We start from the raw sequence: 12,063 nt of genomic DNA on the forward strand, positions 1-12,063 counted from the left end.
TACATCTCTGACCTGCTCCCTGAATAGATCCCTAACAGGTGTCTTAGATCATCAGGCAAAGGTCTCCTTACTATACTATTAACCATATAAAGTAATTTCAGCTGCAACTGTTTCCTCTTTTAATTCCAGACTAAAAGCTCTTAAATCTCTTTATAGTAGCTGTTAATTATCTCCTTTTATATCACTATTGTTTTAAATCCTTATTGTTATACCTTTACTTTTTCTAATGCATGCTCATTTAATTTGTTTGAATTATGTTACCATCATTATCTTTCAGGTCAAACCCTGAGTAAACCTGCACATGAAAGATAAATCTTGAAAATCTAAATAAATGGTTTCTGGGAGTCTGGGTAAAATGAGGTGGAGGAGGGAAGCGTCTTTGCCCTGCAGCCTGTTAGTGTGTTCGTCCAGACCGGGTTCAGACCTGATCCAGACCTGGTCCAGACCTGATCCAGACCTGTTGAGGCCTGGTGCAGACCTGGTTCAGACCTGATCCAGACCTGTTGAGGCCTGGTCCAGACCCGGTCTAGATCTTGATCCAGACCTGGTTCAGACCTGGTTCAGACCTTGATCCAGACCTGATCCAGACCTGATGCAGACCTGTTGAGGCCTGGTCCAGACCTGGTTCAGACCTGATCCAGACCTGTTGAGGCCTGTTTCAGACCCGGTCTAGATCTTGATCCAGACCTGGTGAGGCCTGTTTCAGACCCGGTCTAGATCTTGATCCAGACCTGGTTCAGATCTGGTTCAGACCTGTTCAGACCTGATCCAGAACTGTTGAGGCCTGGTCCATACCTTGATCAAGACATGATTCAGAAATTGTCTAGACCTGGTCCAGACCTGGTCCAGACCTTGATCCAGACATGTTTCAGACCTAGTCCAGACCTGGTTCAGACCTGGTCCAGACCTTGATCCAAGCAAAACGAGAAAACAATCTTGATCCAGACCTGGTTCAGATCTGGTTCAGACCTGTTCAGACCTGATCCAGAACTGTTGAGGCCTGGTCCAGACCTTGATCCAGACATGATTCAGAAATTGTTCAGACCTGGTTCAGACCTGGTCCAGACCTTGATCCAGACATGTTTCAGACCTGGTCCAGACCTGGTCCAGACCTGGTCCAGACCTTGATCCAAGCAACACGAGAAAACAAACTGCACCCCCTCCTGGTGGGCGTGGCTTCGGCTGCACGTAGGCGGATTTTCCCGTCGCTATGGAAACGGCGTAGCCACAGCTCGTCTGTTGACTCAGTGCGTTCTCTGAGCTAACAGTGGCTAACGCTAGCTCTGAGTGAATTGAGCGGAAGTCGCACTCTCCTCCTCCGTCGAGCACAGACCCCGAGGAAACCTGTTTCAGCACCGTCCAGGTAATCCCGCCGCACCGTGGCGCAGGATATCCCGGGTTAAACCTTGCTATTATTTCCTCTGTTAGCAGAGAGGCTAACGTTAGCGGCGAGAGCTACTGGGAAGCTACCTAGCATGTTGCCTGACGGATGTGGCGAAGCTCCCGTTCTTTTCAGAATAAAATGTCTGTTTTGTCGCTGAAGTGCAATATGGGCCTACGCTTTGAAACACTGTTAAAACTTGAAATGACAGATACACGTATTTTGTCTGCCACACGACCCCGGTTAGATCAGTAAGGTATTCATTCATACTGTTAACTATTTGTGACATTAGACACATTTCTGATTTGCTAAAACAAACGGATTTCTATTCATCCAGTAACACTGAGAAGGTTGTTTGTCTCAATAAACATTCAAACGTTCCCTGCTCTTACTTTGAAAGAGAGCCCCTGATAACTTCTTGTGACATAATGTAACCGTGTGATGTACTAAGAGTAACAATCTGCTTTCATTCAGTAAGACCAAGATGGTTGTTATTAACACAATTAAGTATTTGGTTCAAACAAGCCCAGCTTTTACTTTGAAAGTGAATCCCTGACACCAGAAGTTGTAATGCAGGAAACAGCGCCACCTTGCTTACTTGTTGTCTTTAGCCACGTTTCTACATCCAGTGAAGTAAATGTGGATGTTTTAACATCACCCCGCGTCGGGACTGCTGTCGGGCAACAGCGTACACCTGCGGAAACTCATTGTGTACTCGCTGTTCTCTGTTATGCGCCATGGCTTCATGAGCCTGGTTGCTCACTGGTGCTGTTTGTGTCCCAGCTCGTGTCCCATCAGAGTCTTATGAGGTCAGGATGTCCAGTGATCTCGCTGGTGTGTGGGAGGTGGCGCTGAGCGACGGGGTCCACAGGATAGAGTTCGAACATGGCACCACCACCGGGAAGAGGGTCATCTACGTGGATGGACAGGTATGAGCCGTGATCTTCAAGTGGGACTAGACCAGGAGGACCTGACCCGCTCCATCATTCACAGTGTCCCTCCACAAAGTCTCTTCAAGAAATATCTTTATTTTACGCCACAAAACATTGAAGCATACATTACAGATCATTTGCTTAGAAGAAGATGACTCTCCATTATCATCAAGTTAAAATAAAGCTGTGGACACTAGGGGATTATCCCTATTTCTTAATGTAGGCTATGCAAATTTCATTGTAGTCTTAGATTAAGTGTTCCCATGTCTCAATAACATTTCTCCCATATTTCACGAAATCGGTCTTGTTTATGAATTACTGATTCTTACACTGTGCCTCACGTGCAGGAACTCCTGAGACGGGACTGGATGTTCAAGCTGGTGGGCAAGGAGACGTTCAGCGTAGGAAAATCCGACACCAAAGCCACCATCAACATCGACGCGGTCAGCGGGTTCGCCTACGAGTACACCCTGGAGATCAACGGCAAGAGCTTGAAGAAGTACATGGAGAACAGGTCAAAGGTCACCAGCACCTGGGTGCTCAACTTGGATGGCACTGACTGCAGGGTGGTCCTGGGTGAGTGTTGGGTCATTATTCCCCTGCTGTCCTCATCACCTTATTATTATGATCACTGTTGTTTTCATAAAGGCAAGACACATGTCCTATACTGAGCAGTAATGATATAAATAACTTTATTTATAGGGCACTTTTCAACCCAAAATACAAAGTGCTGCACAACAAGCAAACATAAGGTTTTAATATAGAAGGAAGTACATTAATAATAATTGTGGTAATAATAATAGATATAATAGTTCAAATTAGCCTGGCAGCCAAAGTAAATTCAGGAATATGCCTTAAAAAAAAAAAGGTATGTTTTTGGGTGAGATTTAAAAGAAGACACCGTCACAGTCAGCCTTATTTCCTCAGGACCTGACGGTAAAAGCTCTGTCCTTTAGTTTTCAACCTAGATTCAGGAAGTGACAGCAGACGTAATCAGTGATTTAGAAGATCAGAGATATCGCCTGGGACATATCCTAAAAATCAATACTAATGCAAACAGGGAGCCTATGTGGAACGGACACAAGAGGTGTGATGGGATCACATTTCTTAGTTGTAGTTAAAAGCAAAGCGGCTGAGTTTTGTACAGACTGCAATCGTTTCACGGTTCTCTGATTCCGACCAGTGCAAGAAGCCATGTGGTGTGAAAGTAAATCCATTTTAAAATGTCATGAATCTCTTGGTTTATTGTTTTATTCCCGTAATCAATCAGAATAGACATTGGATTCTTATTTATTATTGTTTGATCTCCGCCCCTTCTGGACTCCCTACTAATATGATGACTGAGCCATGCTAAGCTCTTTAACCGCTTTAAGCCCCACGCCATCTTCAGCCACCTCTGTCATCTGGGCAGGTTAATCCTGCTTATAATTACACTGCTGACTGTTGAACAGGAGGCAAACCAGCTGAAGCGTGCACAACACGACAGTGTGTAGTTAGTGATGATCTATAAATCTAACAATCGGCCACCATATAGAAGATTTGAAGGTGTGGTCTGTCAATTGCTGGCTCACCCATGAAGCTTCCAGGTACAGCTGGTCATAGTTACACACTTGTAAGAGGTAAATTGTGAAATAGAATCTTTATTGTCTTAACTAACTGTGTGCTACAAAGAAAGTACGCAGATAAAATTCCTCACACACAATCACAGACTTTTCACAAAGTACCATCCTTGAACAAAAAGTGTGTAAGTACATTTTTTTCAATACAAATTTGAAGAAATAAATCCGCACACATAACTTTGTGAGAGAATAATTTAATAATATCAGCTCAGGCAAATTCTCAACGCGATCATTAGAATCTATTTACGCTCATATTAGGGTCACGCACGCACGCACTCACACACACAAACACACACACACACACAATAATATAACCCATTAAACCAGGTGCAGTCACATCTTGTACTTTTGTTGTCCAACAGTTTGATGTTTCTTTGATTTTCCTTTTCTTTTAGAGAAAGACACTATGGACGTTTGGTGCAATGGACAAAATATTGAAACTGCAGTAAGTACAACACCGATTAGAACGTACATATTTTTTTTGGTTTTTAAAAGGGACATACAAGAAGTCATCAGATAAATCGAAAGTGGTCATCTGTAAATTCCTGTCTCCATATGATGATGGGCCCCATAACTCATAATATAATCCATACTCCTTGTAACTGATGTAATTGTTCATCCTCTATGGGCAGAACCTCTCGGTGCTTCTGCAGCTTTCCGTTTCTAAATCAGCTCAGGAGCCGATGGCATGGAACTGACCAACCTGCTTGTCTTTGTCCTCTGACTGCTGCCTGCAGGGCGAGTTCGTGGACGACGGCACGGAGACACATTTCTCACTCGGGGACCACAACTGCTGTGTGAAGGCCGTGAGCAGCGGCAAGAGAAGAGACGGGATCATTCACACGCTGCTCGTGGACGGCACAGAGATAGCGGAGTGCACTGAGTGACAGTGCGTCTACGTCAGGGGGCGAAGGCCAGGTCCGGTTTGTATGTTTGACAATGAGAGGGGGGGGGGGGGTCGGGGACCAGCGGACAGACGGATGTGCTCCTATGTTTTGATGACCGTGAAGTGGAGGGTATATGAGCCATATTGGTAGGATGTTAATAATGTGGTGACAGACAGGCCAATGTGTGGGCAGATTTAGAAGATGCAGCCATTTCCATCACAAAAAGGGATTTACTGTCTCAGAAAAGTAACCTCACACAGAAAAACACTTTTGAGAAGTAAACTGGTACTTTATTTTCATATCAATACTATCAATTTAGTAATATTATCAATAGTGGAGGCCAGACGCCATATTTATCTCACTGAAGTTTTCCTCTGGTTGTTTACAGATGTACTGTTCCAGTTCTCATTTTGTAGGAAACACACACAAACACCGAATAACCTGAGCCAGTAAACCCCAGACTCCACCGGGGGCCTGTACTACGAAGCAGGATTTGCAAGATAACTGAGTTTTCAGAACTACAAAGCTGGTTGGTTTCTAAACAGGGTATATCACCATGATAACATATGCAGAACCACTCAAATGTTCCGGAGCTGTCACGTTCAAGATAAGAGATCAAAACCTGAAAGTACTTGCCAATCAAATCCCTGGAAATCTGGAATTACGGCCCTGAGGTTGAGGCCAAAAACATGTTTCATGAGGCCACCGAGGCCTCGACCTTTGGCCACCAAATTCGAAGCTGTTAATCCGTGAGTCCAAGTGAACATGTGTGCCAAATTTGAAAGAATCCCCTTGAGGTGTTCCTGAGATATTACATTCACAAGGCAAAATGTGCTGTGTGAGGAGTGAGTTGTTCCAGATGTAATGAAAGGTCCCACTGGCAGTCCTCATCACATTCACATTGACGTGACTTTGAGCCGTGACCTCCAGGCACCAAAATGTAATTCGTTCATTTTTGAGTCCAAGTGAATGTTTGTGCCAAATTTGCCGACATTCCCTTGAGGCTTTCTTGAGATATCTCAATCATAGGAATAGCACGCACGGACGGACAGACAACCCAAAAGCATCGGGCCTCCGGCCGCCGGCATGGGAGCGTAACCATCACTCTGCAGGGTCCTGACTGGGTCAGTAGACTTCTTAAAAGATGACTGAAATGGTTTTTCTGGTCCAGACTTTCCATGTGTGTGGTTTTAAAACAGAGCTGCTAACAAACAAAGACCTTATCACAATATATGATACTCAGGCTTAACTGAGACCGTTGATAACCAGCGTCATAGTGCAGGATGTCAGGATGATGTTAGCTTAAATTAAGCTGGATAACAAAAATTTATCCTGGGTATTTTGACCTCACCTCGTACTACAGGCCCCTGTTGTCATTTTGTTGGAAATACATAGACACAAACAATAAACCTCATCCTGCTCTCACTGTGCTTCATGCCCACTTTTCTTGTATTTTTCATTAATGCACAGTAGGGTTAAGTATCAGTGGACAAGAATATTTCTTGAATGTAGCGTCATTCCAGTGTGCACAGCCCAGGAGTGATATTTTGTTTCATTCTATGTTGAGCTGTTCAATGGTCTCTGTTCGTTTGGTTCAGCCATGTGATGTTTTGCAGTAGTGTGTAATTTAATGGCTGTATTAGTGTCAAAAGACAATCAGTCCGACGTTGCATTATTGGCAGAATTATAAGCAGTACGTTCGTAGAGATGTGTGGAATTCTGCGGACCAATCATTTGTCTCTTTGTTAATGCGCAGGCCAAATGTTGTGTTAGACAGAGGTTGAACTCAACCTTTAGGCTTCAAATTAAGGTTTGACCTTTTTACAGTGTATGTTAAATGTTTTTTTTATTATTTAAATTGCACTTAATATGTTGTGTACTTATATGTCCTGTCTACTTATACGTCAACACCGGGGGATCAGAGAGATACGGCATTACAATCCCGTCCAAGTCCTGTACATATGGCAGAATAGACAAAGTTGACTTGAACACGTCACCTGCTCAAAGCTCCAGGAAAAGATAAATGGATAATTTATTTTTGCATCAAACCATTTCCAAAGTCAGAGGTGGGCTTTCCTGCTCGACACTGATTTCTGTTACTGTATCCTTCAGAGTATCAGATTTAATGTCATGTCTTTTATATGTCCTGTATTAAGGCTTTGTGTTAACGTCTGTTTTCCACTTTTATTTCCAGTCCCCCTACATGTTTGTAAAATGTCAATTGTGTTTAACTTCATATCTGTACAGCTGAGTAGTTGGTTGGCCTTGATGAAATGACCCTTTAATAAAAATTTACATTATTGGTAAACTATATAGGGCAGCGTTTGATTTGTGTTAAAACAAGCGGTGTGTTCCCTGATCTGTGAAGTGGTGATAACAGCACATCTAGACCAGTCATTCCCAAAGTTTGAGCCGCTGCCCCCTGCTGGGCCGTGAAGCCACTGCAAGTGGGCTGTGAGAGTCATCAGAAAATGCATAAATAGTAAGCAATAAATTACCACAAAACATGTATGGTTGCTAAAAAATGTTTTAACATCACAGTTAATAAAACAAAGCCATCAGATATAAACTCCACGTTATTCTCATTTTATCTGACCTATAAAGCAGGTTTTTACCTAAAGAATTATTAATATGGATGTGATGCTGTTGGTCCACCACAAGAGGGAGCCCGACACCTGCAGTTCCCCTCTCCTGTGGGACAATGGCCATCTGCTGTCGTATCACGGTACTGCACCCTAGAGAAAAATTTTTAAATACTTATTATTAAACATTAGAGTTGACCCTTCCTGCTTAGGGACCTGCAGCCAGAAGTCATACACCATTACCTGGACATACAGTCACACAGGCCAATTTGGACACTATAAATTATAATAATGTTAAACAATGTAATATTTACCAGATGAACACCTAAATAACAAACTATTTCTATTTTAATATGGTACTTTTGGACAGTTACAGGTGTGGGTCTCAACCATCAGTTAGGCATGTGCGTATAACAAGAAAAAAAAATTCAAACAAATTTACCTTATGTGTGACTTTACTTTAATGATTTAAACTAATGCACCTCAAATGAATAAGGGGTTTAAGATTTTTTTTTAATCATCACAGTTAATAACACAATGCCATGAGATTTAGATTCCACTTTATTCTCATTTTATCTGACCTATAAAGCAGGTTTTTGCCAATAAAATTTATAATATGGATGTGATGCTGTTGGTCCACCACAAGAGGGAGCCTGACACAAAAAACTTCCATGAACAAAGCCATGAGATTTAACCCCCACGTTATTCTCATTTTATCTGACCTATAAAGCAGGTTTTTGCCAATAAAATTAATAATATGGATGTGATGATGTTGGTCCACCACAAGAGGGAGCCCGACACCTGCAGTTCCCCTCTCCAGTGGGACAATAGCCATCTGCTGTCGTATCACGGTACTGCACCCTAGAGAAAAAACTTTAAATACTTATTATTAAACATTAGAGTTGACCCTTCCGGCTTAGGGACCTGCAGCCAGAAGTCATACACCATTACCTGGACATACAGTCACACAGGCCAATTTGGACACTATAAATTATAATAATGTTAAACAATGTAATATTTACCAGATGAACACCTAAATAACAAACTATTTCTATTTTAACATGGTACTTTTGGACAGTTACAGGTGTGAGTCTCAACCATCAGTTAGGCATGTGCGTATAACAAGAAAAAAAAATTCAAACAAATTTACCTTATGTGTGACTTTACTTTAATGATTTAAACTAATGCACCTCAAATGAATAAGGGGTTTAAGATTTTTTTTCTATCATCACAGTTAATAACACAATGCCATGAGATTTAGATTCCACGTTATTCTCATTTTATCTGACCTATAAAGCAGGTTTTTGCCAATAAAATTTATAATATGGATGTGATGCTGTTGGTCCACCACAAGAGGGAGCCTGACACCTGCAGTTCGTCTCTCCTGTGGGACAAGGGCGCTATCTGCTGTCGTATCACGGTACTGCACCATAAAAAATAAAAAAAATGAACAAAGCCATGAGATTTAACCTCCACGTTATTCTCATTTTATCTGACCTAAAAAGAAGGTTTTTGCCTTTAAAATTAATAATATGGATGTGATAAAGTTGGTTCACCACAAGAGGGAGCCCGAGAGCTGCAGTTCCCCTCTCCTGTGGGACAATGGCCATCTGCTGTCGTATCACGGTACTGCACCCTAGAGAAAAAATTTTAAATACTTATTATTAAACATTAGAGTTGACCCTTCCTGCTTAGGGACCTGCAGCCAGAAGTCATACACCATTACCTGGACATACAGTCACACAGGCCTATTTGGACAGTATAAATTATAATAATGTTAAACAATGTAATATTTACCAGATGAACACCTAAATAACAACTATTTCTATATTAATATGGTACTTTTGGACAGTTACAGGTGTGGGTCTCAACCATCAGTTAGGCGTGTGAATATAACAAGAAAAAAAAATTCAAAAAAATGTACCTTATGTGTGACTTTACTTTAAAGATTTAAACTAATGCACCTCAAATGAATAAGGGGTTTAAGATTTTTTTTTATCATCACAGTTAATAACACAATGCCATGAGATTTAAATTCCACGTTATTCTCATATATCTGACCTATAAAGCAGGTTTTTGCCAATAAAATCTATAACATGGATGTGATGCTGTTGGTCCACCACAAGAGGGAGCCTGACACCTGTAGTTCGTCTCTCCAGTGGGACGAGGGCGCTGTCTGCTGTCGTATCACGGTACTGCACCATAAAAAAAAACTTCCATGAACAAAGCCATGAGATTTAACCTCCACGTTATTCTCATTTTATCTGACCTAAAAAGAAGGTTTTTGCCTTTAAAATTAATAATATGGATGTGATAAAGGTGGTCCACCACAAGAGGGAGCCCGACACCTGCAGTTCCCCTCTCATGTGAGACAATGTCCATCTGCTGTCGTATCACGGTACTGCACCCTAGAGAAAAAACTTTAAATACTTATTATTAAACATTAGATTTGACCCTTCCTGCTTAGGGACCTGCAGCCAGAAGTCATACACCATTACCTGGACATACACTCATTCAGGCCTATTTGGACAGTATAAATTATAATAATGTTAAACAATGTAATATTTACCAGATGAACACCTAAATAACAACTATTTCTATATTAATATGGTACTTTTGGACAGTTACAGGTGTGGGTCTCAACCATCAGTTAGGCATGTGCGTATAACAAGAAAAAAAAATTCAAAAAAATGTACCTTATGTGTGACTTTACTTCAATGATTTAAACTAATGCACCTCAAATGAATAAGGGGTTTAAGATTTTTTTTTATCATCACAGTTAATAACACAATGCCATGAGATTTAAATTCCACGTTATTCTCATTTTATCTGACCTATAAAGCAGGTTTTTGCCAATAAAATTTATAACATGGATGTGATTCTGTTGGTCCACCACAAGAGGGAGCCTGACACCTGTAGTTCGTCTCTCCAGTGGGACGAGGGCGCTGTCTGCTGTCGTATCACGGTACTGCACCATAAAAAAAAACTTCCATGAACAAAGCCATGAGATTTAACCTCCACGTTATTCTCATTTTATCTGACCTATAAAGCAGGTTTTTGCCTTTAAAATTAATAATATGGATGTGATGCTGTTGGTCCACCACAAGAGGGAGCCCGAGAGCTGCAGTTCCCCTCTCCTGTGGGACAATGGCCATCTGCTGTCGTATCACGGTACTGCACCCTAGAGAAAAAACTTTAAATACTTATTATTAAACATTAGAGTTGACCCTTCCTGCTTAGGGACCTGCAGCCAGAAGTCATACACCATTACCTGGACATACAGTCACACAGGCCAATTTGGACAGTAAAAAATTATAATAATGTTAAACAATGTAATATTTACCAGATGAACATCTAGCAACAAACTATTTGTATTTTAATATGGTAGTTTTAGACAGTTACAGGTGTGGGTCTCATCCATCAGTTAGGCATGTGTGTATAACAACAAAAGATTGTTCAAACAACTTAACCTTATGTGTGACTTTATTTTAATGATTTAAACCAAAGCACCTCAAATGAATAAGGGTTTTAAGTCATACAAAAGCTGCTCTGATCTACTGCAAAACAGGTTCACATAATGTATCCTGCAGGACCTCCACAGGTTGAGAGGAGCTTATACACACTTGAAAAGGCGAAATAAATGTCTGTGGAAGCACCTTGTGTTTACCTAAGATATAAAATAAAGATGTTTTCTCATTATTGGTGTCTTCAATGTGTTTAAAGGGTTAAAGAGATATAACTAAATGATGTTGATTTCAGAATTGTGACTGATCTATAACTATAAAAGTGATTTGCTGAATTAACTGATCCTTTTAACATTTCACAGTGCATGCTGCCATCTACAGGGTGGCAGAGGCACTGCATGAACTGCTGGCGTGTAATTCCACTGCCTTTATGATGACGGTTGAGATTAAAACTGTTTTTGGTGACAGGAACGGCAACACAAACCTGGGATGTGATTTGGTTGAGTGAAAGCTTTTATGGAGAACATCTGTGGACCTCTTACCTCTATCAAAATACTTGACCCTTATTTACAGGAACAACCTAGAGCCCATCGGTGACATTTGGACAAAAAAAACCACTGTGGCTACTGGTAAATATGTTGTGATCAGGACATGTCAGCAGGAGGCGCTATAGAGCACAGCAGAGCCAGTCTTTCATATGAATAAAATGTTCAGGAATCATATATTTCGTTAAAATATACACTTGTATGTTTTGTATAGCTGAAGCTTCTAGTCTGTTATATTTTGTTATTGTAGCTTTTTACTTTATCACTGATTGTCTATGCAATCATGAAATAAATAAAACTCACATTTACTGCTCATTATCAAAGTATAGATCACTTTTAACAATTTTTTTATATTGCCATAATTAATACTCTAGACCAGAGGTCTTCAACGTTTTTTAGGCCAAGGACCCCCAAACTGGTGGAGAGATGGAGCATGGACCCCCTACTATATATATATATTGCCATGTATAAACATAGCTACCCTGTTACTGTGCATTCAATACTAAGCTCTTCAAATATTACACAGGTTCATATATTCATGTTTTTAATTAAAACAGGTTGGCCATGCCACTGCCATTTATAAACTTACATCTTACATACAACACTGAGCTATTAAAGTAATTCACAGATTCACGTTTTTATATGAAACATGC

At 40.8% G+C, this 12,063-nt stretch overlaps 1 protein-coding gene across 2 annotated transcripts; it reads left to right on the top strand.

The window, feature by feature from the left end:
• The first annotated feature begins 1,224 nt into the window (after window positions 1-1,224).
• faima (Fas apoptotic inhibitory molecule a) lies at window positions 1,225-7,130 on the top strand. 2 transcript variants are annotated; one of them, XM_053439755.1, is made up of 6 exons: window positions 1,225-1,363; window positions 2,165-2,310; window positions 2,661-2,889; window positions 4,328-4,377; window positions 4,670-4,850; window positions 5,208-7,130. In XM_053439755.1, exons 2-5 carry the CDS (start codon window positions 2,197-2,199, stop codon window positions 4,817-4,819), a joined length of 543 nt encoding a protein of 180 aa, XP_053295730.1. In that variant the 5' UTR covers window positions 1,225-1,363; window positions 2,165-2,196; the 3' UTR covers window positions 4,820-4,850; window positions 5,208-7,130. The 2 variants fall into 2 exon arrangements, with proteins under 2 accessions (XP_053295730.1, XP_053295729.1); XM_053439754.1 differs by lacking the exon at window positions 1,225-1,363 and having other exon boundaries at window positions 1,968-2,310.
• Window positions 7,131-12,063: the final 4,933 nt, after the last annotated feature.

This window comes from Pleuronectes platessa, chromosome 14 (assembly GCF_947347685.1).
Source record: "Pleuronectes platessa chromosome 14, fPlePla1.1, whole genome shotgun sequence".
In the NCBI taxonomy this organism is placed as follows: domain Eukaryota; kingdom Metazoa; phylum Chordata; class Actinopteri; order Pleuronectiformes; family Pleuronectidae; genus Pleuronectes; species Pleuronectes platessa.